General features: G+C 49.5%; 1 protein-coding gene across 3 annotated transcripts in view; it reads left to right on the top strand.

Moving 5' to 3' along the window:
- The first annotated feature begins 242 nt into the window (after nt 1–242).
- Nucleotides 243–23,463, top strand: part of COL15A1 (collagen type XV alpha 1 chain) — a 104,787-nt gene continuing 81,566 nt past the window's right edge. For 2 of the 3 annotated variants that reach the window (XM_080940313.1, XM_080940312.1), the window contains exons 1-2: nt 244–590; nt 674–762. In XM_080940313.1, the coding sequence (XP_080796439.1) occupies nt 580–590; nt 674–762 (100 nt within the window). In that variant the 5' untranslated portion in view covers nt 244–579. Of the gene's footprint in view, nt 591–673; nt 763–23,463 lie in introns of all 3 variants that reach the window. The other variant, XM_080940314.1, reaches the window with a different exon arrangement.

Below are 23,463 nucleotides of genomic sequence, written 5' to 3'. Positions count from 1 at the left end.
CTTGGGGGCAGGAGGGAAGAGGCTAGATCAAGTTCCTTAAGGCTATGCCCCTTGATCAAGGTTTTGGAAATCCAAACTGTTCAGAGCACATTCCACGAGGCCTTCAAAGTCCTAGCTCTGTGCATGACTTCTGTCCCCACTGTGCTACTCTGGGCATGCAAGCGGGATCCTGGCTGGTGTGCTGGGTGTGGCACAGCAACCAGGAGCAACTTCAGCTGTGTGGCTTTGGGACACTGCCACTCCCCTCTGAATCTCAATAGCCTAGTCTGTCCTGTAAGGAAACTCCAGCGATCCCAGCCGTCCTTGGGTTGTGGAGCTCTGTGTCCGCATGCGGGGCTTTCCTCGCGCGTTACATAAGGCCCTGGGGTGGCGGGAAGAAGGGGGCGTGGGGAGGCGCGGCGGGGACCAGCGGCGGTGAGGTGGGGCACCGCGCGTGGGGGAGCGCAGGGCGCGGCGGAGTCGGGTTTCAGAGCGCGGGTGACTCAGGCGCGGGCGGGCGGCAGCCTGGATCCAGCGGTCGCCGCGGAGCGCCGCCTTTGTTCTGCGAGCGAAGTGAAGCTGGGGTCCGGAGGCTGCACCATGACACACAGGTAGGACCCGCGCCCCGCGCCCCCTGCGCCTTTGCCTCTCCGCCCGGCCGCCACCTCACCTTCTCTGCCACCGCTTCTTGCAGGAGGACCGCGCAGGGCGGGCGCCCGATGTGGCTGCTCTCCATCATCTCCGCGCTGCTCTCCACAGTCCTGCAGACGCGCGCCGCGACAGGTAAGCCACAGCCGCCGTTCGCGCGCGCCCGAGTGCCGTGGCGCCTCATTCCTGGACATAAAAGGGAGTACTTGCTTGGCGAAGCGCACGGGCGGGCTTGCTACGGGTCCTCCCGGCCCCCGGGTTCCTGGACGCTGAAGCGATTGCCTCAACCAGGATACACAGAATATCTGTGCTGGACCCATATCCCCAGAGAGGGGAGAGAGAGAGGTTTTAGCTGTACAGTGACACCATACTGCCAGTGGTGACAGTATCCCAAATCGCGCTGAGGTCGTGCGCACTGGGCTGTGGGTTGAGCAAGTCCCATGTACACTCAGACCATGGGAAATAAGGTCTCCGGCAGACCTGCAGAGATACCTTGATGCTCTGGTTGTTCCCGACAGAACAGAATAGTCACTAGCGCGCTTGGTTCAGCCAGGGTCATGAGCGGTCCCCATCCCTGCGGGACAGAGGTGCAGTGGGTGATGGACTGAGCCTGAGAACGTGATTCTTCTTTCTCTTCTGCTGGCCTCAGTTTCCCCTGACCAGGACTCAGAAGCTGCTGAGTTAAAGAGGGTCTGACTTAAAGTCGAGCTGCCTGAGTGTGAACCACGCCTCTGTTAGGTGACTGTGGGCAATGCTTTATACGCTGCATGCCTCAGTTTCCTTATCTGAAAAGAAGAATTAAGTAGACCCTCAGAGTTCCCGGAAATGTTGCTGTAATGGACAGATGGAAAATAATGTCCTTTGCATGCTTCTGGGCATGAAGGTGACAAGTGACAGAAAGATGCCTTTCTCCTCGCAGGAATGAGTGTGTTGGAAAGCAGTGTTTGGGAGGCTTAGGAAGTGGCAACTATGAAAGCCAGAACTCAAACCCAGTCGGCAGGTTCCTGTCCTTGCTTAGCCTTTGCATATGCACATGGCAGAACCAGGCTTTTGGAGCAACAGCCTCTCTCCCCTTTGGACTTAGAGGAGTAGTATATAGCCCAGTTGCAAACAGTGAAGGCTGAGAGGCATCATGTAGTTCCCCAAGCAGCTGGGCTGGGATTGGTGGTCTGGTTTGACTCCTTAGGTACTCGAAGAAGCCTGGTACCACTGTCTGTGGTCTGCAAGGGAGCAAGACGCAGATGTGGTGATAGCGTTTGCTGCCAGGGCGTCCAGCCTGGTGTTTCTTGCAGATCAAAGGGCAGTTGGAGCAGAGTTCTGGCTTCTCCCATAGATGGCCAGTGTGGAAACCTTGCAATTTCCCATATGACATAGGGCTTTGCCAAGTCAGCGGTGGAGGGCAGTTGATGACATTCAACGCCCCTTTGGGATCTGAAGAGGGATTCTGGAGCCCTGAGCTGTATAGACCTTGTGCACAGTTTACATGGCTAACTCTCACCCAACCCTGCATCGAATGAGGTCTGAACGGGTTCCCATTTCAGGAACGATACCCTATTCTGAGCCCAAGCCATAGATTTCTAAGTGTCTAGAGTAGAATTTGATCAGGTACCCTTACTCCAGAGACTTTGCTGTCATCAATCAAAAGAGTTTTCCAGAATGACTTTAAGGTCCCCCAGTTTCCGGTGAATGCTGTAATGGAAGTGTCCTCCTTGTGACAGGAGCCCAGGGCACCTCCAAAACTCTTTTACCCTGCTGTGCTTTGGGTCATCTCCTTCCTAAGAGAGGAGGCACAAAAGGAGGATGCACTTACCCTGAGACCACTCAGCTGTTCCAAGGTAGATCCATAGAAACCTGCAGGTCTGTGGGCTCTGGGGAACATTCAACTACAGGGCCATTGTTCAACTGGCTGTTAGGAAATAGGAAGTAAGGAGGAAAGGAAGGAAGGAAGGGGACAAAAGGCCATGCTGAGCATGGTGGCACATGTCTGTAATTCCAGTGTTTGGGACGGTAAGGCAAGAGGATTGTAAGTTCAAGGCTGGCCTGGGCTACTTAGCTAGACTAGATTTCAACGAGCCCCCAAGACTTAATCACTTCATACGAGTCAGCAACGTTCACTGCAGCCCCATAGATGCAGCTTCGCAGACAACGATACTGAGGCAAGGTCATCTGTCCATGAGCACATGGCTGTCATGGTGGAAATACAACCTGAAGAATTTTTGCTCTTGACCACCAAACTAGATGCTTAAGTTTGTTTCACTTCTCCAGTAGTTAGGCAGCTGCTTACATACTACATTTTAAAAAAGGATGGAATAGAGTTTATTCAGGGCATGAAGAGGGGAGTTGAGAGGGTAGTAGAGATAGGGAAAGGCAGAGAGAGATGGAGAGAGAGAAGGAAGGAGGAGGAGGAGGAGGAGGAGGAGGAGGAGGAGGAGGAAATGGAGAGGAGAAGAGAGGACAGGAGAGAAGGCGGGCCATGAACACGGGGAAACAGAAGGGGAAAGGAGAAGGGACAGAGAGGGAAGAAGGGAAGAGAGAAAGAGCAAGAGCTTAAATACTAAATATTGATTCCACCACCATCTACTGATTCTATTCTTTTAATGTCTATATGTGAAAGAAAATCACATGCCCACTCAAAACCTTTATGTAACCGTCTATAACAGCATTAAACATAATGGCCAAGTATAGAAACAAGCTGGTCCATCAACTGCTAACTAACTAAATCGTGATATACCAGTTCTGTGAAACACTATTCAACAATAAAAAGGGAGGAAGCAGAGATCCATGCTACAACGTGGTAAGGGAAGGCAGCCAGATGAAAACCTGCAGGTTACCAGAGCCTACTTAAACAAGATCTCTAAAAAGGAAAAGGCCACAGAGATGGACGGTGTCCTTAATTGCTTTGGCCTAGGGAAACAAGCAGGGGTGACTAAAATGGGCATATGGGGCCTTTGTAAGGAATGATCCCAGACGGGACTGCGGTGGCGGTGGCGTCATACAGATATCTCAGTTAACTACCATCATCATGGGTTGCACATAAGACCTCAGCAAAGCTGCCTAGAAAAGCAAAAGGAAATGCACTTTGCAGACATCCAGCCTCAGGTGGGTCCCAACAAGCCTGACACGGGGCCTGCTCATGGCCACGTACAGGCGGGCAGCCCCATCATGTACCGGCTGTCCCAGGAAGGCTGTTCTGAGTCCTGGCTGCTCCTCCAGGTCTCCAGTTCTATTGTCTGTGCTGTCCCTGAATGCCACCAAGGGCAAAGTTTCTACGGTGGGGATGGAACAGAGGCGCACAGTAATCTTCAGATTTATTACAAAGTAGATCTTTGTAAGCTTCCTAGTTGCCCCTCCGTGACCTAGTTTTGAGGATTGGGAAACCCAGGTTTCATCATGGACCCATTCTTTTCTGTAAGCTGAGATGACTAAATTCTCCTTCCGAGCCTCTGTTTTCCCATCTATGAGATGGGATGGCAAGATTTGCTAGGCTCTGGATTTTCTTCTAGCTTTGGACAGTGAGAAATTAGACGGCATTTTCCGCATTTTCCTAGCCTTAAGGACTTAAGGACGTCTGGTTGAGCACAGACTGAGCACCCATTCATCCAGGCTTCCTGCTGACTGGGGGTAGGAAGGAGCCAGGCCCAGATCTCCACCAGGGGGCTCTGAGTTCATAGGTAGAAGGAAAATTCTGAGGTTGCTCGCTGCCCCCTCCTGCATCAGCCATCTTGGGCCCTTGTGTCTGAATGGTCAGAGCTAGGCAGGCACCGGGGGCCCCTCTCCCACTGAAATAGCTGGGTTGGAATGGCCGCTGTTTCGGAGGGTGAGCGCAGTTGCCGGAACAGGGGCTGTTGTGCCTGTTAATAGAGTGCTGCTGTGTGCGAGTCATCTGCTTCTTTTCCTTTCTCCTGAGGGAACACCTCGACTCAGAAGAGTGTGCCTTCAAAGTCCAGCCCCGCAGAAACAGAACAGGAAGCTGAACACCTCCCTGGTTAAGGGTAGGGTTCCCTGTCTCTCGGGGGTGATTGTCACCTAGACTTTAATAGTTGTCAATTCTGATCATTAAAAGGAGAAGACAACTGAAACACTCATTCCTAAATCCCTGGGTTCTGTCTTTCTTGTCTTTAAGCCCTTTTTTTTTTTTTCCTTTTTAATGAAGGATGCATTTTCAGTTTCTAGTTTTCTCTGAATGTTAAGGTTTTGAGATTCATGTGTGAGGCAAATAGTTTATTTTCTCTGTGGTATAATAGTCCCTCTATGACTATACCTACTGTGGTTTCTCCATTTTTCTCCAACAGTGCGTGGGCTGTCATGTACCTGTGGAATCTGACAGCGGGGTATAACTGTTCTCGTGTGCAGCTCAGGACACGCTTGTAGCAGGCACTTCCTTTAGTTTCCTACCTAGATGTGGTGCAGAGTCCCAGGGGGAGAATATTCTCCACATCAGCAGGCACTGCTGGCATGCCTTTCTGTGTTGTGGGCATCAGGAAGTGAGAGTCCCCATCTTCATCCTGGCCACCATCGGCGTCATCACTGCGTATGATCAACATTTCTAAAAGGCGCCTGTTAGACTCTTAATGAAACCTTTATTCATATTTTCCCTACTCATACATATATGTGTGTGTTTTCCTTTCTGTCAGTGTGTGAGTGTGAGTGTGTATATGTGTGTACACCATCACCTTGTATCATGAGACAAGGTCTCTCCCCTTAGTGTAGACAGCCCGTCCAGCTAGTCCTACGATCTTCCTTCCTCTACCTGCCCAGTAACGGTGTTATAAGCCCACACCGTGGTCAGTTTTTAACACAAATGTTAGGGCTATGACTCAGGTTCTCAAATTTCTGTGGCAGACACTTTACTCACGAACACAATAGTCAACCAATATTTTGTATGTTTATGATCATTTTTATAACTTAACTGACTGTCGAAAACTGATGTGGAACTATGTTGAAATATGGACATGGGGATCTTTTACTGAACCTGGAGCTCCGGGTTTAGGCTAGACTTGCTGGCCAGCAAGCCCCAGTGATCCTCCTGCCTCAGCTTCCCAGCACGAAGATCAGTGATATGCCTTGCTGCCCTGGCTTCCGTGTGGGTCTGAGGCATCAGCTGGTAAGGGAAACCCAGCAGCACAGCCAGACACTACCTCAAAGACTGTGATTCCTCCCAAACTGTTCTCCCTGGCAGCTTCACCCTTTGAGGTTCCCCCAGCAACACATGCAGGGGTTTCACACATCAGCGGTACTTCCTCCTCTCTATTTTCTTTGTAGCCACCTGAGTGATGTGGAGCAGAAACTTGCCGGGGTATGAGGGAGTGACGTGGTCTGATACCCAGCTATGGTGTGAGGGAGTGACATGGTGCAGAACCTCTCTGTGGAGTGGCTAAGTGACACAGGGTGGACTCACCCACGTGAGGACAGATGAGGTGGACGGTCCTTGTAAGTGGAGATGGATCTCTTGGACAGAAACTTAACCACGCCATTCTCCCGTTTACTTGCCCTCACTGTATCTAAGATGCGATTTTGCTTCTTGCTTGAGGGCCCCACCTCCTCAACAAACACAGCTACAGGTTTCTGAAGGAGATGTTCGATGCCAACATCTTTCTCTTTGCCCTGACAATCTCCTTTTGATCATGTTTCTGTTCCACGTTGGCTGGCAATCCCATCTTCCCTGAGGATTCTGCCCTGGAGTGGCCCCTCTCCACCCAAGCAACTTGGGTGCCTCTCAGTGACAGGAAACTCAGACCAGCCACGAGACAGGCCTGGCCTTTGTCCAACCCTGAGCCCCAGAATCTAACACAGAGCCTGGCACAAGTGGATACGAAAGTGGGGCTTTTTAATAAGCCAGGGCAGGAGCAGAGACGTCTATCCGACTTTTCGTCTAGTAAAATATCTTACCATATCCGCCATGTATGTAAGCCACATCAAACCTCCACAGCCTTGACAACTGTAACATGGCTGAGTAATCAGGAAACTCTAAGGGACTTGCAGCTCTTTCTGTAACTTTGTAACCAGGCAGTCTGGGATTGGAACTCAAGTCAGCCTGCCCCTTGTCATTTTTGGTTGTATGAGTTAGGCGACCATTTTTGGTTGTATGAGTTAGGCGACCATTTTTGGTTGTATGAGTTAGGCAACCATTTACTTGCTGACTCATCTATGCTCTTATTTCTGATGGCTACTGTAGTCAAGGGTGGACAGTCCTCTTTCCCATTCTGGTTAAATTTCTGAGTTTGACTTTGATGACTACCACCCAGTCCATTTGAAATGGATCAAAGATGAAGGTGTAACCTGAAGTTGGTTTTATTTTGTGTGGGAGCCAGGATTCCTAAGTCACGGAGTGTGGGTTGCTGCCCCATTGTGTTGTTTTTTTATACAGTTAATTTAACATAAATTTAATTCTTTAATTTTTATACTAGTCTTTACTTTCATTCAAAAACATGTGTGCTGCCAGTGTGTGTGTGTGTGTGTGTGTGTGTGTGTGTGTGTTTAAACCCATATCACTTTGACGATTGCTGCTTTAAAGCCAGGTGAAGGAACTCACCCTGGTTTATTCACTAAGACATGGACTCTTTTTTTTTTTTTTTTTTAAATAAATCACTATTAATGGATTACTTATTTATTCATTGTGTGTGCATGCACACATGCCACTGAGCATTGGTGGAGGTCAGAAGACAGCTTCCTTCTTGGTTCTTCTTCCATCATGTGAGTCCTAGGGATGGAACTCAAGCTATGAGGCTTGGGAACAAGCACCTTTACCCGAGCCATGTCAATGGTCCAAGCCATGAGTTCTTTAGTAGGCTTGTTGTTAGATCATTGCCTAAGGAAATGGTTGGACTCCTAGAGTACACTGGTGTGGGTAAGTGAGGGTGGACAAAGGTAGTCAATCCTACACAATTCAGTGAGAGACATCAGTAGCTGAGAATGTATAAACACAGGGCTTTGTAGTCATGAGCTCATGGTTGAGGAGTGGGAACTGCTGCTGTTCACAGAGCCCCAAAATCTGAGATGGTATCAGAGGTTTTTCTTCAGAGGAGTCGGGTTCACTACCCGACCACCTCATTAACGAAAGAAGAAGCAGTATAGGGTAGGAGTGGAACCTATAAGAAGGCCCAGACCTATTCCTGAGCAACATATGATGAGAGGATAACGGGGCCAGTGGGATTCAGTGAGTGCACACATGACTTCTCCATCAGAACTTACCCAGTTCTACTCAACCCAACCCAACCCAACCCAACTTCACCCAACAAACCTAACCAATTCTTTAGTCCAACTGAACCAGCATAGCACAGCTAGTCTCAGCTCATCGCAACCTGGAACCAATCCAACCAAACTCAATTCAACCCAATTCAGTCCAACCCAATCCAATCAGATTTAGTTCAAGTCTTTAAGCTCAATTTAATGTAATCAATCTAACTAAGTGCGATCCAACCTAACTCAATGTAGCTCAAGCCAACACAACTGTATTCAACTCAATACAACCCAACACAGAGCAACTCATCTCAACCCAACCCAACAAACTCAACTCAACCCATACTAATGCCCTATTCATGGTGACATGGGGACAAAAAAGGAAAAAAACTGCTCTGAAAAGGCTATTCTTAAGTGACCAGGACTCCAGCTTTAGGATTTAGGGAGCACCTTTCTGAATTTGGGAAGCTTGGTTGTAGTCTGACTTGCTGGTAACATCTGTGAGAATTGACCTTTCTATTGATGAGGGTCTCAAAGAAAGTCCAGCTGAAAAGTCTTTCGACTATATTCTCTTTAAACTAGCTTCCTCCCCAAAGGATCTCCTGACAATGTCCTCAAGATGACCTGCCCTTTTGTCATGGCTGCTTGTAAAGATATCTGTCTCCTCCCCATAATTGGGCTGTCCTGTTCTTTTAGGGCTCGCTGGAGTGGAGGTGGGGTAGTTAGAGTGGCAGATTCACTGTCCCTCCTAAGAGAGACCCACAAGCCAGTAGTGGAGACTTGATTATGGCAGGTGGCTTGTGTGCCAATGGTTTGTTCTGAGTGTCCACATAGGCTGACAGAAAGCTTGTGCACTACTACACTAAAAGCTTGCATGCACGCGCGCACACACACACACACACACACACACACACAGAGAGAGAGAGAGAGAGAGAGAGAGAGAGAGAGAGAGAGACATATGGAGACCAAAGGACAACCTTGGGTGTCAACCCCAGGTGCCATCTATGTCTTTTGTATTTGCTTTGTTTGAGACAGACAAGGTCTCTCACTGGCCTGGAAGTCACCAAGTCGGCTATGCTAACTGGCCAGGATGTCCTAAGGATTCTTCTGTTCCCACCTCTCCAGCACTGGAACTGACATACTACAGTGTTCGGTAGTCAGCCTTTAGGAGAGAAGACTTTTTTTTAAATACCAGAAAAGGTAATGAAAGTGATACAAAGCCATTACAAATGCCTGGAGCCATGACAAAACACAAAAACAAAAACAGACAAACAAAAACTGAAAAAAAAATAAGTCAAAACTATTTTTGTTTTGTGTTTGTTTGACTTTGGTTTTTCAAGACAGAGTTTTTCTGTATAACAAAGCCCTAGGTGTCCTGGACTCACTTTATGGACCAAGTTGGCCTTGAACTCTCAGAAGTCTCCCTGCCTCTGTATCCAAGTGCTGGGATTCAAGGCCGCCCTGCAGAATCTTTTGGTTAAATAAAGATCACGTGCTCTCTTGTGACTGTGACTCAGCAAGAAGGAAAGCCTGCTCACATGTAGGGGCCCTCTGTCACTACTGTCACCCTCCTGTGAATGGGCCCACATGTTAGAGAATATTGTTACTCTCATGTGAATGGCCCACATGGTAGAGAATATTGTTACCTTCCTGTGAATAGGCCCACATGGTAGAGAATATTGTTACCTTCATGTGAATAGGCCCACATGGTAGAGAATATTGTTACCCTCCTGTGAATAGGCCCACATGGTAGAGAATATTGTTACCTTCATGTGAATAGACCCACATGTTAGAGAATATTGTCACCCTCCTGTAAATAGGCCCACATGGTAGAGAATATTGTTACCTTCATGTGAATAGGCCCACATGGTAGAGAATATTGTTACCCTCCTGTGAATAGGCCCACATGGTAGAGAATATTGTTACCCTCCTGTGAATAGGCCCACATGTTAGAGAATATTGTCACCCTCCTGTGAATAGGCCCACATGGTAGAGAATATTGTTACCCTCCTGTGAATAGGCCCACATGGTAGAGAATATTGTTACCCTCCTGTGAATAGGCCCACATGGTAGAGAATATTGTTACCTTCATGTGAATAGGCCCACATGGTAGAGAATATTGTTACCCTCCTGTGAATAGGCCCACATGTTAGAGAATATTGTCACCCTCCTGTGAATAGGCCCACATGGTAGAGAATATTGTTACCCTCCTGTGAATAGGCCCACATGGTAGAGAATATTGTTACCCTCCTGTGAATAGGCCCACATGGTAGAGAATATTGTTACCTTCATGTGAATAGACCCACATGTTAGAGAATATTGTTACCCTCCTGTGAATAGGCCCACATGGTAGAGAATATTGTTACCTTCATGTGAATGGCCCACATGTTAGAGAATATTGTTACCCTCCTGTGAATAGGCCCACATGGTAGAGAATATTGTCACCCTCCTGTGAATGGCCCACACGTTAGAGAATATTGTTACCCTCCTGTGAATAGGCCCACATGTTAGAGAATATTGTTACCTTCATGTGAATGGCCCACATGTTAGAGAATATTGTTACTCTCCTGTGAATGGCCCACACGTTAGGGAGGATTTCGTTGCTTGCTCTCACCCTTTAATGATCATCTGGATGTTTCCTCGGGAGCCTGAGACACTGCCTGATTGTCTTTGTGATTGAACTAACACACGGTGTAGACAGCACAACTAAGCTCGCTCTCTTGTAGGCCTCTAGCCCCTGCTGCTGGCTCACTGTAAATCCCACTGTGGTGGCCACAGTGTCATCTCTGTTTGATGACTACTACTATTATTAGTGACCACAGATTTCTAAACAAATGGCTGGAGACTATGTTGTGGTCTTCGGCCAGGGATGGTAATTTACAGTCAGGCCATAGCAGGGAGAAGCCTCCACCCCGCCTTCGACCCGGGCTGCTGCCTCAAGCCTAAACGAGGACACAGCAACAGCAAACGGGCCAGGGACTGCGTGCTCCCTCCTGCTCCTGCCAGGGGCTGCACACGCTTCTGTCATGGTCTGCACACACTTCTGTCATGGTCTGCACATGCTTCTGTCATAGTCTGCACATGCTTCTGTCATGGTCTGCACATGCTTCTGTCAGGGTCTGCACATGCTCCTGCCAGGGGCTGCACACGCTTCTGTCAGGGTCTGCACATGCTTCTGTCATGGTCTGCACATGCTTCTGTCAGGGTCTGCACATGCTTCTGTCAGGGTCTGCACATGCTTCTGTCATAGTCTGCACATGCTTCTGTCAGGATCTGCACATGCTCCTGTCACAGTCTGCACATGCTTCTGTCATGGTCTGCACATGCTTCTGTCACAGTCTGCAATGCTTCTGTCAGGGTCTGCACATGCTTCTGTCACAGTCTGCACATGCTTCTGTCATGGTCTGTAATGTTCCTGCCAGGGTCTGCACATGCTTCTGTCACAGTCTGCACATGCTTCTGTCATGGTCTGCACATGCTTCTGTCATAGTCTGGACATGCTTCTGTCAGGGTCTGCACATGCTTCTGTCATGGTCTGCACATGCTTCTGTCATGGTCTGCACATGCTTCTGTCACAGTCTGCAATGCTTCTGTCAGGGTCTGCACATGCTTCTGTCACAGTCTGCACATGCTTCTGTCATGGTCTGTAATGTTCCTGTCAGGGTCTGCACATGCTTCTGTCATGGTCTGCACATGCTTCTGTCACAGTCTGCAATGCTTCTGTCATAGTCTGCACATGCTTCTGTCACAGTCTGCAATGCTTCTGTCAGGATCTGCACATGCTCCTGCCAGGGGCTGCACACGCTTCTGTCAGGGTCTGCACATGCTTCTGTCATGGTCTGCACATGCTTCTGTCAGGGTCTGCACATGCTCTGCCAGGGTCTGCACATGCTTCTGTCACAGTCTGCACATGCTCTGTCATGGTCTGCACATGCTTCTGTCACGGTCTGCACATGCTTCTGTCACGGTCTGCACATGCTCTGCCAGGGTCTGCACATGCTTCTGTCACAGTCTGCACATGCTCTGCCAGGGTCTGCACATGCTCTGTCATGGTCTGCACATGCTCTGTCATGGTCTGCACATGCTCTGTCATGGTCTGCATGCTCCCTCCTGCTCCCACCTTAGCCAAATGGAGACAGGGCTCCTCTTCTCTATGCGTTCAATCATTTCTGCTGCACCACGTGATAAATGCTAGAAGTTGTTTTTTTTTTTACCCCAGAGCACTAGAATGTGAATGGGTGGGTCACAGCTCCCTAGGGACACCCTAGAGATTCCAAAAGAACCACTGTCCAGTTGTTCTCCTTCGTCCAAGCCGAGGTCCAGCCACCAGTGGGTTTTAAGAACCACTGCCAAGGAGCAGCAGTGTTAATAACAACCAATCCAAGCAGGGCATGGTAGCTCACACCTGTGATCCCTGCACTCGCAGAGCTGAGGCAGGAGAATTTACCAGGAGTTCAGGGCCCGGATAGAGTCTATATTTGATTACAGTTCAGATGGCAGAACTGGTGCCCAGGAAGAGATTTAGGATGCATGGTTCATGTCTCTGGTCTCCAGGGTTCTGGGTTCAAATCTTAGCTCTGCTGCTTCCCTTGAGTGACGAATTTCAGTCTTTCTCATCTGTAAGTAGGGGCAGGATTAGAAATGAGTCAGGAGCCTGTCACTGATGCCAAAGCTCAATGCCTCGTTAACCCCCTCCTGCCATGCTATTGTTCCTTGGAGGACCTTCTTTTACTTACCCATTTCCCTAGCATAGGCCACAGCACCCACAGGCCACAGTGAGCACTTGAGTTCATTGAGGGATGAAGTTCCAAAGCCTGTGGCTGAGGTGATTCCAGAGAAAGCTCAGCCTCTTAAGTCCTATGACATGACATATGGACATATGGACAGCCTCCACCTGTGTGCTGGAGGCTACTCAGCCGTTCTTTCTGGTTGTAGGAGGTGGTGAGGAGCTGAAAGCAGGGCTTATGACATAGATAAGTCAGGAAGAGTGTGTGCTTGCTAGTTAGAAGTGTAGCAAAGTGTTTGAGGGCTTGTGTAGCATGCACAAAACCCTTGGTTCAGTCCCCAGTCAGCACAAACCACACGGTGGTTGCACTCAATAGAAGTCTAAGACCATCCTCAGTTACATCCTGAGACCAGCCTGGACTAAACAAGATGAGATTTCCTGAAGAGAAATCTCTGTCCGCTTTCCCAGGCTGGGAAATGATAATCGTCCCATCTGTTGGAAGGGAGATGCCTAGATCCACTGATGAGTAGGCATTTCATCAGCACCCTCTGCTTCTCTACCTTCCTCTGCTTCTCCACACCCCTCTGCTTCTCCACCTCCCTCTGCTTCTCCACCTCCCCCTGCTTCTCTGTCTTCCTCTGCTTCTCCACCTCCCTCTGCTTCTCCACACCCCTCTGCTTCTCCACCTCCCCCTGCTTCTCCACACCCCTCTGCTTCTCCACCTCTCTCTGCTTCTCCACACCCCTCTGCTTCTCTACCTTCACTCACACAGGCTTGCAGCTGCTTGTCTCTGGGCTTTTGTCCAGCCCAGAAAAGTACAGTGACTAGCTCAGCTAACTGGAGGTCGTGGTGCAAATTAAAAACAGAGAAAGCCACATCTGCAACAGGGCCTTCTGGCTTCTAGGTTAGTGCTCTGGGTCTTAGAGAGCTTCACATGGACCTGGATATTGATAAGGATATGGTGATCTCTATGTATTTTATTAAAATTTGTCATATGCTATGTTTTAATTACATTCCCACTGACTTCTTTCAGACTCTCAACTCCATTCCCCCCCCCAACTTCATATTTTTCTCTCTCTCCAAAGAAAACAAAACAAGTGAAAATCAAAAGAAAAAGAAAGCCAACAAGACAAAAACCAAACAATCTACAATCTGGCACCTTGTGATGTGGTCAGTGCCCTCTGTTTCTGTCCCCAGCAGAGTTTGTTTTGCACTGGCCAGTCGCCGAGCTGGGCACGGGGCCTGACCTGGCCTGTGGCTGATATGCCCAGAGACACTGGAGAAAACGAACTTCCCCTTTACCCGCAGGTATGGATTGTAAGTTACCTCTGGGTTAGGAGTGACATCTCGTGCTCACTGCCCCTTCTCAGTGCTGGCAGTTTGTCCGGTTTGAGTCTCTATAGGTCATGTGTGTGCTGCCACGGCCTCTGAGTTCATTTCTGCATCAGTCCTTCAGTGTCTGGGAGGCACGGCTTCCTCAGACTCATGGGCTATCTCTGGCTCTCACAGTCTTTCTGCCTCTTCTTGTGAGCCTTGCGGGGGGTGGGGGGGAGGTTGATGGATTTCTATGGTTTAAATACATACTCTGGTTACAGAAATGTGCATGGTTCATATTTATCAACTATAAGTACATATGACATCTGTGCAGTTTACATTTATCAACTATGGATATATGCAACTTTATAATATAGAAATTATATGCATATTAAGTGTCTGTGCATCTGTGTTTCATATATACTTGTATGTATATATAAGCTTCTATATAGTTAGTGTCCGTGTGTGTTTGGCTTTTAGGTATGTATAGTGTACACATAACTACATTGTGAATTAGAGTGCACATGTGCGTGTGTGTGTGTGTGTGTGTGTGTGTGTGTGTATGTGTGTGTGTAACACACCCAACTCTCAATAGCCCTATGGTGGAAGAGAGTTGTGTCTCAGCTCAACAGGGTCACCCAGGTCTGCTGTGTCTCCAGTCTCTACCCTGGTGTTCCTCAGAGTCTCTGGCATTTTTCTGTTCTGTTGTGGTCTGTGAACCAGTACCACCATGGGACATAGAAAGGCAGAGTCTCTGGCCCCATTTGGAACCCAGTCAGTCAGAATCTACATCTTAATGATCTCATGGTAGAACTTGTTAATTATTGTTGCTTCTGTTTATGTTGGCCCTGACTAAACTCTTTCCCACAATAATCAATAATCGGCAGAACAGGTCTTCTAAAGGAGTCCATATCCAACCTTAGTCCTGGATCAGGCAAGGTGGCAAAGAATTAAGGTTACAGGTGAAGGGACACACCCTGGATTACTGGTTGGACAGAGTACATCCACAAGGTCCTTGAGTGGGTGGGAGGTAGAAGGGGGGCTGGGATCGTGGAAGTGGAGGCGACTTGAGTAGCCTTCCTCTTAGGTCTGGGAGGTGAGGAATGAGTCATAAGCCAAGGAAAGAATGCGGGCAGCCTGAAGGGGTTGGACTGTCAAGGGCATAAATTTTCCCCTGGAAGCTTCTAGAAAAAAATCCATCTTGGCTACCTTGATTCTTATTACAAGACCTGTTGGCTCTCTAACCTCCAGCTAAGTCTTTGCTGAGTTTGTGGCGATTGATAGATAAATACAATCATTCCTACTTTCTCTGTGGACCTACTAAGTGCTGCTCTGGCCTGGTCTTTCAGACTTTGCTCTGAATCCTTGGGGAGTCCTACCTCATGTTCTGAAAGCATGAGATCAGAGCTAAGATAGCAAAGCACTTGGCATTGAACCTGGCCTGTGGGCTGAAGCTGGGCTACCTACTCTTGTTGAAGGAGTCCTTCATGCAACTTTGCCCCAGGTTATTGCCAACCAGGGAATCCCCACACCCCCCCACCAAGCTCACCATGGTCAGGAGGCAGCTATGACCAGGAGAAGGGCTGTGGCCGAGATCAGCCAGAGCCTGCGCTGGCATTCTCTTGTTCTTCTCTGCCCAGGCTCCCTGGGTCTCCGTTTCCCAATGTGGGAAAGGAAGAGGTCAGACCAGGTGAGTTCTGCACCACCATCAGCAAGAACATGTTAGCAGGTCTGTGTTCAGTCTGGCCCAACTTTGTGACAAATGAGGGCATCCACGTGACTGAGCAGGGCCCAGCCCTGCTGTCTGGTTCCAGGCATGACCTCTCTCACTGACGGTCCATTCATGAGCAAGGCTCAAATCTGCCGAACAACTGTGTATATTTGTTACCAAACAGAGACTTTAGCCGCTCTGGCTGCCGAGTCAAAATGCCAAATTACTCACTCCCCTGCAGAAAGCACTGGGAAAAAGGAGTCATTTCTCCCTGCACAGTTTTTCCATGTGACAAAATTTCTAATTTTACTTCAGGTTAAGCCGACTCTAGCTCATGGCTCTGTTTCAGAGTCTCCTGACCCCTCCTGAGATTCAAGTTTCCCGATTAAAAAACACAATTGGTTTTGCTGGTTTAATATTTGCGAATGTAAGCTGCTATCAAATTTGCAACCGAACGTCTTCATCTTCTCCACTCTGGGATGCCCAGCAATGGCTTCTTGGTCTAGTTGTTCGGGTCTAGGCCTGGCCAAGTCCTGTTCACTCTGTGTAGGCAGACACTTTTATCTGCTAAGGGAGGGGAAGGCTGGTTGGGTTGGAGCCATGCGGCTGGATGGGAAAGAGTGATTACTGGATGTGTTTCTAAGGGCGCCTGGCTATGTTAAGACTGTTGGGATAGGAGTGCACACCTGCTGCCAACACGGGTCTGCTTCGAGACAACTGGAGCGCTGGATGATGGCTGTGTTTGAAAGACATGAATTCTGCCTGTGTGGCATCCGCTGCCATCACTGTCCTCCCCCTCCTTGCCACCCTTGGGGTCATGTCTCTCTGACAGTCAAGTGTCCCCTCTCTCTGACCTCTGGTTCATTTCTGTTCAATCCAAGAGGCTTGTCCAAAGCACATGTTCTGTCGTGTCTCTTCTTCAAACCCCTCTGTGTTTTCCATTACAGGCATGAGCTCTACACTGCCTGGACTACAGCCAAACCCTCTCCTCTCCCATCACTCTGGGCTTCTGGCTCCAGCACTGCTGAACTCTTGCTGGTCTCTGAGATCACAGGCAGGATCATTCTCAGCCTTACAAGCCTTATGGTTTTCATAGACTTGCTCCTTGGACTGTGGCGGTCTCTGAGCCAGTTGCATGAGTATTACCCTGAGCTGGTTAGGGATGCAGGGTCCTATCTCAGATCAACAGCATCAGGCTTTGGGCTTTAGATGCCCCTAGGCAATGCATTTGATGCCAAAGTGTGATCTACAGGGCTCTGTGGCCTGCAGAGTGTGCAAGTCTGGCAGAGCTAGCTGGTCTGGTTCCAGGCTCCACAAGTTATCAGTTGGTGACCTTGGGTGGCTCCTTACTCTCTCCAAACCTCAGTTTCTCCATCTGTAACAGGAGGGATAAGAATAGGGTGTATCGCACGCTGTTTGTGGTCAGTAAATGCAGCAGTGTCTCCCGCTGCCCCCGCCGGCCTCGCACAGTGTGTGGATAAAGGACAAAGTTTCACAGTGGGTATGAGAGGGACATAGACAAGGTGGGGGGTGTGGAGTTTATTAGAGCACTTACTGACGTCATGGACAGACAGGTACAGTTCGGTGGGGGTCTGAAGGGAGGAAATCAGGGTCCACGTGTCAGAAGTGCGGGTCCTTTCTCATAACTCTCTGAGAGAATGGAGTTTTGCAGCACAAGCCTGATGGTTTCTGATTTCCAGGCAGGATCAGAGAAGGTGGTAGGGAACAAGATGTGTGATGTAAGCCGCATCCCAGGGGAGAGATTCTGGCACCAGATAGGCTGTCAGCTAGGGACTCACAATGCCCACGCCAGAGCCTTGTTCTAGACAGCAAGAAAAGACCGCTGAAGGCATTGGTACCTGAGCAGCAGCTGGATTCTAACATGACATCCTTTATAGGTCCTAGCGCTCAGTGTCACCAGTAAGCCCTCGGGTGGCTTCATTCTGGTTGGTTCACTCTGTTAGGGGACAGAATTCACCTGCAAGTTCATTTCACCAAGGACCTGCTGGGGTCCAGGTCGAGGCCACCCACCTTTGGAGGCTAGGGTTGTTGAGCCATCAGGGGTAGGGAAAGCAATAACTGTAATTCGATGTGGGAGAGTTGAGTCCGCTAAGCAAAGATGGGTAGACAGAAATAGTTGTGAAGTTTGTGGTAGAAAAGGCTCATCTGCCTGTGGCAGGCTTTTCAAATGTCTCCATTTGTTCCTTCACTTTGACTGTACGATGTTCTGGTTATAAAATGATGGACAGGGAGGCCTGGTTCCCCTGGGGGATGCTAACACTAATGATTCGTCCAAAAGAATCCTTTGGTGATGATAAAAGGCAAACAGGGTTCTGAAGAAAAATAGGAGCCAGGCATGGTAGTGCATGCTTGTAGCTTATCACTCAGAATGGGGACAGGAGAGTTACTAGTTTCAAACCAGCTTAGACTACAAGGCAAAACCTCAAGAAAAACTAAAGTGCAGTGCCCTAAACACCCACACACACATACACACACACACAAACACACACACATACACACACACATACACACACACACAAACACACACACACACAAACACACACACACACACACACACACACACACATACACACATGCACACATTCTGAGAGATAAAGAGGATATTTTCATCTGTATGAGGACATCAGGGAAGTCTCCCCAAAGTATGACCTGTAAGATGTGGTCTTACAGGATGAATGGATTTACTCGGGGAAGAGTGCTGGGTGGGTAGAGCTGAACAATCCAGATCTCTAGGTAAAAGGATCCAGATGGGGAGAAAGAGTTAAGAAGCCTGCTGAGACCTCAGAGGTGGCTCAGCGGTTAAGAGCACCGAGTGTTCTAGAGAACCAGGTTCAATTCCCAGCACCCACAAATGTCAGTAACTCTAGCCCCAGGGGACCAGTGCTGCTTCTTGTGGCCAATACAGGTACCAGGCACTCAGTGTGGTGCATATGCTCACATACAGGCATACATGCAGGCAAAACACCCATATACATACAATAGAGCTTTAAAATGTTTTAAAGGAGCAGCCTGCCTTGCCCAGAGTGCTCGAAGAAAAAGAGACAGAAGGGGTACGGGGAGGGGAGGTGGAAGCCCCATCAATAGCCTGGCCTAGGTATCATGGCCCCTCCAGTCCCATATGGCACTCACAGCCCAGGGATCGGCACAGGATGAAGGCCTTAGGTTTGGGTACCTGCCTTGTTTCTACCTCTGCTTATAGGAGAATGTAGTGATTCCGGTAGAGGATGGAGATGCTCCGTCTCTGCAGCTGGAAAGGGACAAACTTAAGAGACTTAGAGAAAAACCTTAGAGAAACAGGGCAGCAGTGAGAGCCCTGGGCCAGGGGCGAGAGTTCCTCACAGGCCATCCCCACTGAAGGCCGGGAGGAGGAGAGGGGCGTAAGAAAGGCAGCCAGGCCCTCCATGTGGCAGAACTGTAGGCATGCGTTTTTTTCAACCTGCTTTTAATAAGGGCTTAACCAACACCCAGCAGAGACAGTAGAAGAGAAGTTATTAGGCTATGGGGGAAAGGGGACCTGCTCAGCAATAGTTTGTTGTGGGTGAGTTCAATCTTCTTTGGCAGCAGTTCAGTCCTGTAGCAAACACCAAATACGACCCAGCAGCCGCAAACCGGTCCTCTCGCAGACACCAGCCACGGACCGGTCGCTACAGTTCAGTCCTTTCAGCAGGCAGACACCAGGCAGTTGTATTTCAACCTTGAAGAAACCACTAGGCTCGCCAGCCAGCCTAAGGTGAGGCTCAAAAGTGGCAAGCTGCCACCGGAACCTCATGAGCAGGTCTTGGGGAAGTTTCTCTCAAGTTGAGAACCAATACATGAGTGTCATCAGTGAAGAATAAGGAGGCGGAGAAACCAAGTCTCAGCGTTCATCTCCCACTGTCTGAGGGTCACATTCATACTCCTTCATCTCGGGTCCTGCCACGTGGCTGCTATATCCAACATCCTTTCCCGCATGTCTGCTTCAGAACAGTCTTCCACGTGTTTGCTTGAGCCAGGCGTCCTTTCACCTGTGTGCCCCAGAGTAACATCGTCTGGCATAACTAACTTTCCAATGAACTAGAAGTTTCCACTTCACAGTTCTAGGTACTGCCTTGCTCTTTCCCTCTCTGTGGAGGGTGTTGAGAACGGAAATGTGGTGTGAGTGAGCCTCGAGGAGGGAGCTAGGTCTGGGTGGGGAGACTAAGGGACCATTTCCTTCTGAGACAGTTGCACCTGTAGTGCCCCTCCCCCAGCCACCCCTTTAGTGGCTTCTCTGACTGCTGTGCGGAGGTTCCTGGCATGGTGACAAAGGCCTGCAAAGAGCCACATTGTTTAGGCCTTGGAGCATGCACTTTATTCAGTGGGTTGGGACGTTGGTGTAGGAGACCAGTCACAACCGGAGATTCATCCGGACCGTCACTAAGAGAAACAAACACCGTGTGTTATGAGGTGAAAGCTGAGGGCTTCGAAGCAGGAGGAGCCCCTTGAGTTCCTAAGCATCTGTGGCCTGTTGACTAAGTGAGACCTACAGGCCTCCTCGATCTCTGATGATGAGAAATTTGGACAGAGATGGCATTTTATGTAGAACAGAGGCTCCCAAATTGTGGAAGAGACATAAGTCATAAAATAACTGTCCAGGATGCCAGAGTGTATTTGAGCCAAATTTTACCCCATTCACAGCCCACACGTGTTAGGATGTGCTGGATGACGATGCGGAGCCCTTGTATGAGAACTCTAGGTAGCAAAATGACTTGTGTCTGTCACAGATGCACCTCCAGCATCTAGAATGACACCTGCCACACAGCAGGTGTTCCATAATGCACGAACAGTAGTTTGTGTGTGTGTGTGTGTGTGTGTGTGTGTGTTTTAATGGCTTCCAGAAGCTTGCCTTCTCGGCCGGCCTGTGTTTACCTTTCCAGGAATAAGTGAGTGGGGACTGCTCTAACATGGGAAGCTTGGGTGGAATGTGAAAAATCCACCTCATGAATATGCACGTGGAAATCCAGCCAGTGCTGCCCCAAGCTCGGGATTTCTAAGAATCACCCTTTGAAGGCAGCCTCCTACCCAGTGTGGTTTATGCAGCACATTGGCTCCTTGTGGGCGAAGACACAGTTCAGCATTCATGTACCTTTCCTGACTAGCCCTCCTCTCTCTGGGGTCCTGCACATTTCTAGCATCTGGGCGTTGGCGATAGGGGCTTTCTCCAACTGCAGGTGGAAAAAGGTAAAGACCAGCCCCAGCTGTATATACAGCGAGTCTAGAATTGTCTGCTGCTGTCTGGGTGAGTGCGGCCCTCACCCCTCTTTTGACATTTCCAAGAACACGTGAGCACAGGTGAGTTGTCTGTCCCCTATCAGGAGCATGACTGGCATTGAGCATTGAGCAATCATTAGATGGACTTCAGATCCCAGCTTGGTCACCTACGAGTGCTGTGACCAGAGCACCTTCTTCAGGCGTGGGATCCACATCTGGGCAGAGGAGCAGGAGACTGTCAGTGGATGGAAGTCTCACGAGAACATCTGCCCAGCACTGGGGGCTCCTGAGACCTTGGTCCTCACTCTTCTGGGCAGCAATAGGCCTGGGAGCTTCCTAAAATACCAAGGCCTGGGGCACCACCCAAACTCCTACTGAGGCTGAGGTCAGGCACCTCTGTTCTGAAGTTCACTGTGCTTGACTCCCAGACAACACGAGGCGCTCAGTGTAGACACCCGTGTTAAGGGGGCAGGACATGTCTGACCTGTTCTCTCTGAATGTCCAGACCTGGCAGTGGTGGGCACTTTCTAATCATGGCATTCACCTTGCACTGCAGTCATGAGAGCTAGGTACTGCCCGATCTCACCTCAGTCCTGAGAGCTAGGTACTACCTCATCTCACTGCAGTCCTGAGAGCTAGGTACTGCCCGATCTCACCGCAGTCCTGAGAGCTAGGTACTGCCCGATCTCACCGCAGTCCTGAGAGCTAGGTACTGCCCGATCTCACCTCAGTCCTGAGAGCTAGGTACTACCTCATCTCACTGCAGTCCTGAGAGCTAGGTACTACCTCATCTCACTGCAGTCCTGAGAGCTAGGTACTGCCCGATCTCACCTCAGTCCTGAGAGCTAGGTACTTGCCCGATCTCACCGCAGTCCTGAGAGCTAGGTACTACCTCATCTCACTGCAGTCCTGAGAGCTAGGTACTGCCCGATCTCACCGCAGTCCTGAGAGCTAGGTACTTGCCCGATCTCACCGCAGTCCTGAGAGCTAGGTACTGCCCGATCTCACCGCAGTCCTGAGAGCTAGGTACTGCCCGATCTCACCGCAGTCCTGAGAGCTAGGTACTGCCCGATCTCACCGCAGTCCTGAGAGCTAGGTACTGCCTGATCTCACTGCAGTCCTGAGAGGTAAGTACTGCCTCATCTCAATGCCTAGATAGAGACTTAGGCTCAGAGAGGTTGAACAGTGACCCCCACAGTCCCCAGCTAGGACGCGATTGGCAGGTCTTGCTGGCAGACTGATCTGTCATCCACTTCCTGGTCTTACTCTCTGCAGCATCCTGTGGTCCCTGTACTGTCCCCGTCTCTTCATTCCACAGTACCTTGCAGATTCCCACACAGCTTCCTCAAGGCCACGAGTTCTTCCTCCAGCAAACATTTGGAGACTGTCAAGTTGTCCTTTCATCTGAGTTAAACAAGAGTCGGTCTGTTTCAAAATATGACTCCAGGGTCACCATCTGTCCTGGCTGCTCCCTTAAACTCAAATCCCATCTCAGAGGCAGGCTTGCCTCCGGCAGCTCTCTGAGGGCAGGTCTCTGCATGACTGGGCCAGAAAATGTCTACAAAGATGTAGTGTCTTTGATAACAACTGCAGAGCACATTTAAAAAAAATGTGCCTTTTTTATTGTCCCCTCACCAACAGCATCCAAATCATTACCGAGGACTATGAGCCCCTGGACAGATTCAATGTGCTCGTTTCTCCAGCAGGCATCTTCTTGCTGTCTGCCAAGCACCTTGCATGGCATTTTGCCATCTCTCTTTTCTTTGGAGCCACGAGGTGGACACGGCCTGGCTTGTCAGGAATTTGACGTTCCCGGGCCTTATTTTGCTCACTTTAGGGACCTGGTATTTCCAGATCCTTCCTAGATTTCAAGGTGACCCTGGCTTCTTTTTTCTTGAGAGAGTGTAAACATGATTTCACCCTGTTACAGCTGGGAGCGCATCCTGCAGCCTGCCCTGGCTGGATCCACACCAGCACATCTGTGGGGACGCCCCAGGCCGTTCCCAGCGCAGCTTGATTTGCCCAGGGCGAACATGCCAAGTGCTGAGAGAAAGCAGGCAACTGTGTCTCCTGCCGCTGCCAAACTCCCACATGCACTCTGCATTCCAAGTCACCCAGTCCCACCCTCTCCTTGGCAAGGGAATAGAAGGGGGGCTGACTGTCGGGGCATCTACTGGAGGAGAAGGAGAGATTCCTCCTAAAATGGTCAGGGGAGCTTTCCTCAGAAGCCCTCGGAGGTACCCTGCAGCCTGTCATGTGAAGTTAAGTCTCCTGGATCTGACGCTCAAATGCCTCTGCTCCAGAGAAGGCCAATACGCTCCATCTCCTCTGCCCTCAGCCTCCTTGATATTTCAAGCCCTGTAGCTCCTGGAAGTTCTTTGCTGATCTTTTTCTCCCTCCCAGAATCACTCAAATCTTAGCTTTCCTCATTTGGGCTTCTGGATCCTTTGCAATGACCCCCTCTTTCAGGCCACTTTCTAGAACTTTCAGTAGTTGAAGAATCCTGCAGGTCCCCTCCTGTCCTTGCCTCATGGTCCCCAGACTCAGGTCTTCTATGTCAGGACTATGATCTTGGTAACTAGGCTGAGAACCAGGAGGGAATTAGCTCTCTTATTTTCTCCTTGCCAAAATCCTGACAGGGTTGGACGAGGGGTGC

The sequence above is a fragment of the Micromys minutus genome (assembly GCF_963924665.1).
Source record: "Micromys minutus genome assembly, chromosome: 28".
NCBI classification, from domain to species: Eukaryota; Metazoa; Chordata; class Mammalia; order Rodentia; family Muridae; genus Micromys; species Micromys minutus.
The sequence above is the reverse complement of the archived record's forward strand: the minus strand, read 5'-3'. Positions and strand labels throughout refer to the sequence as shown.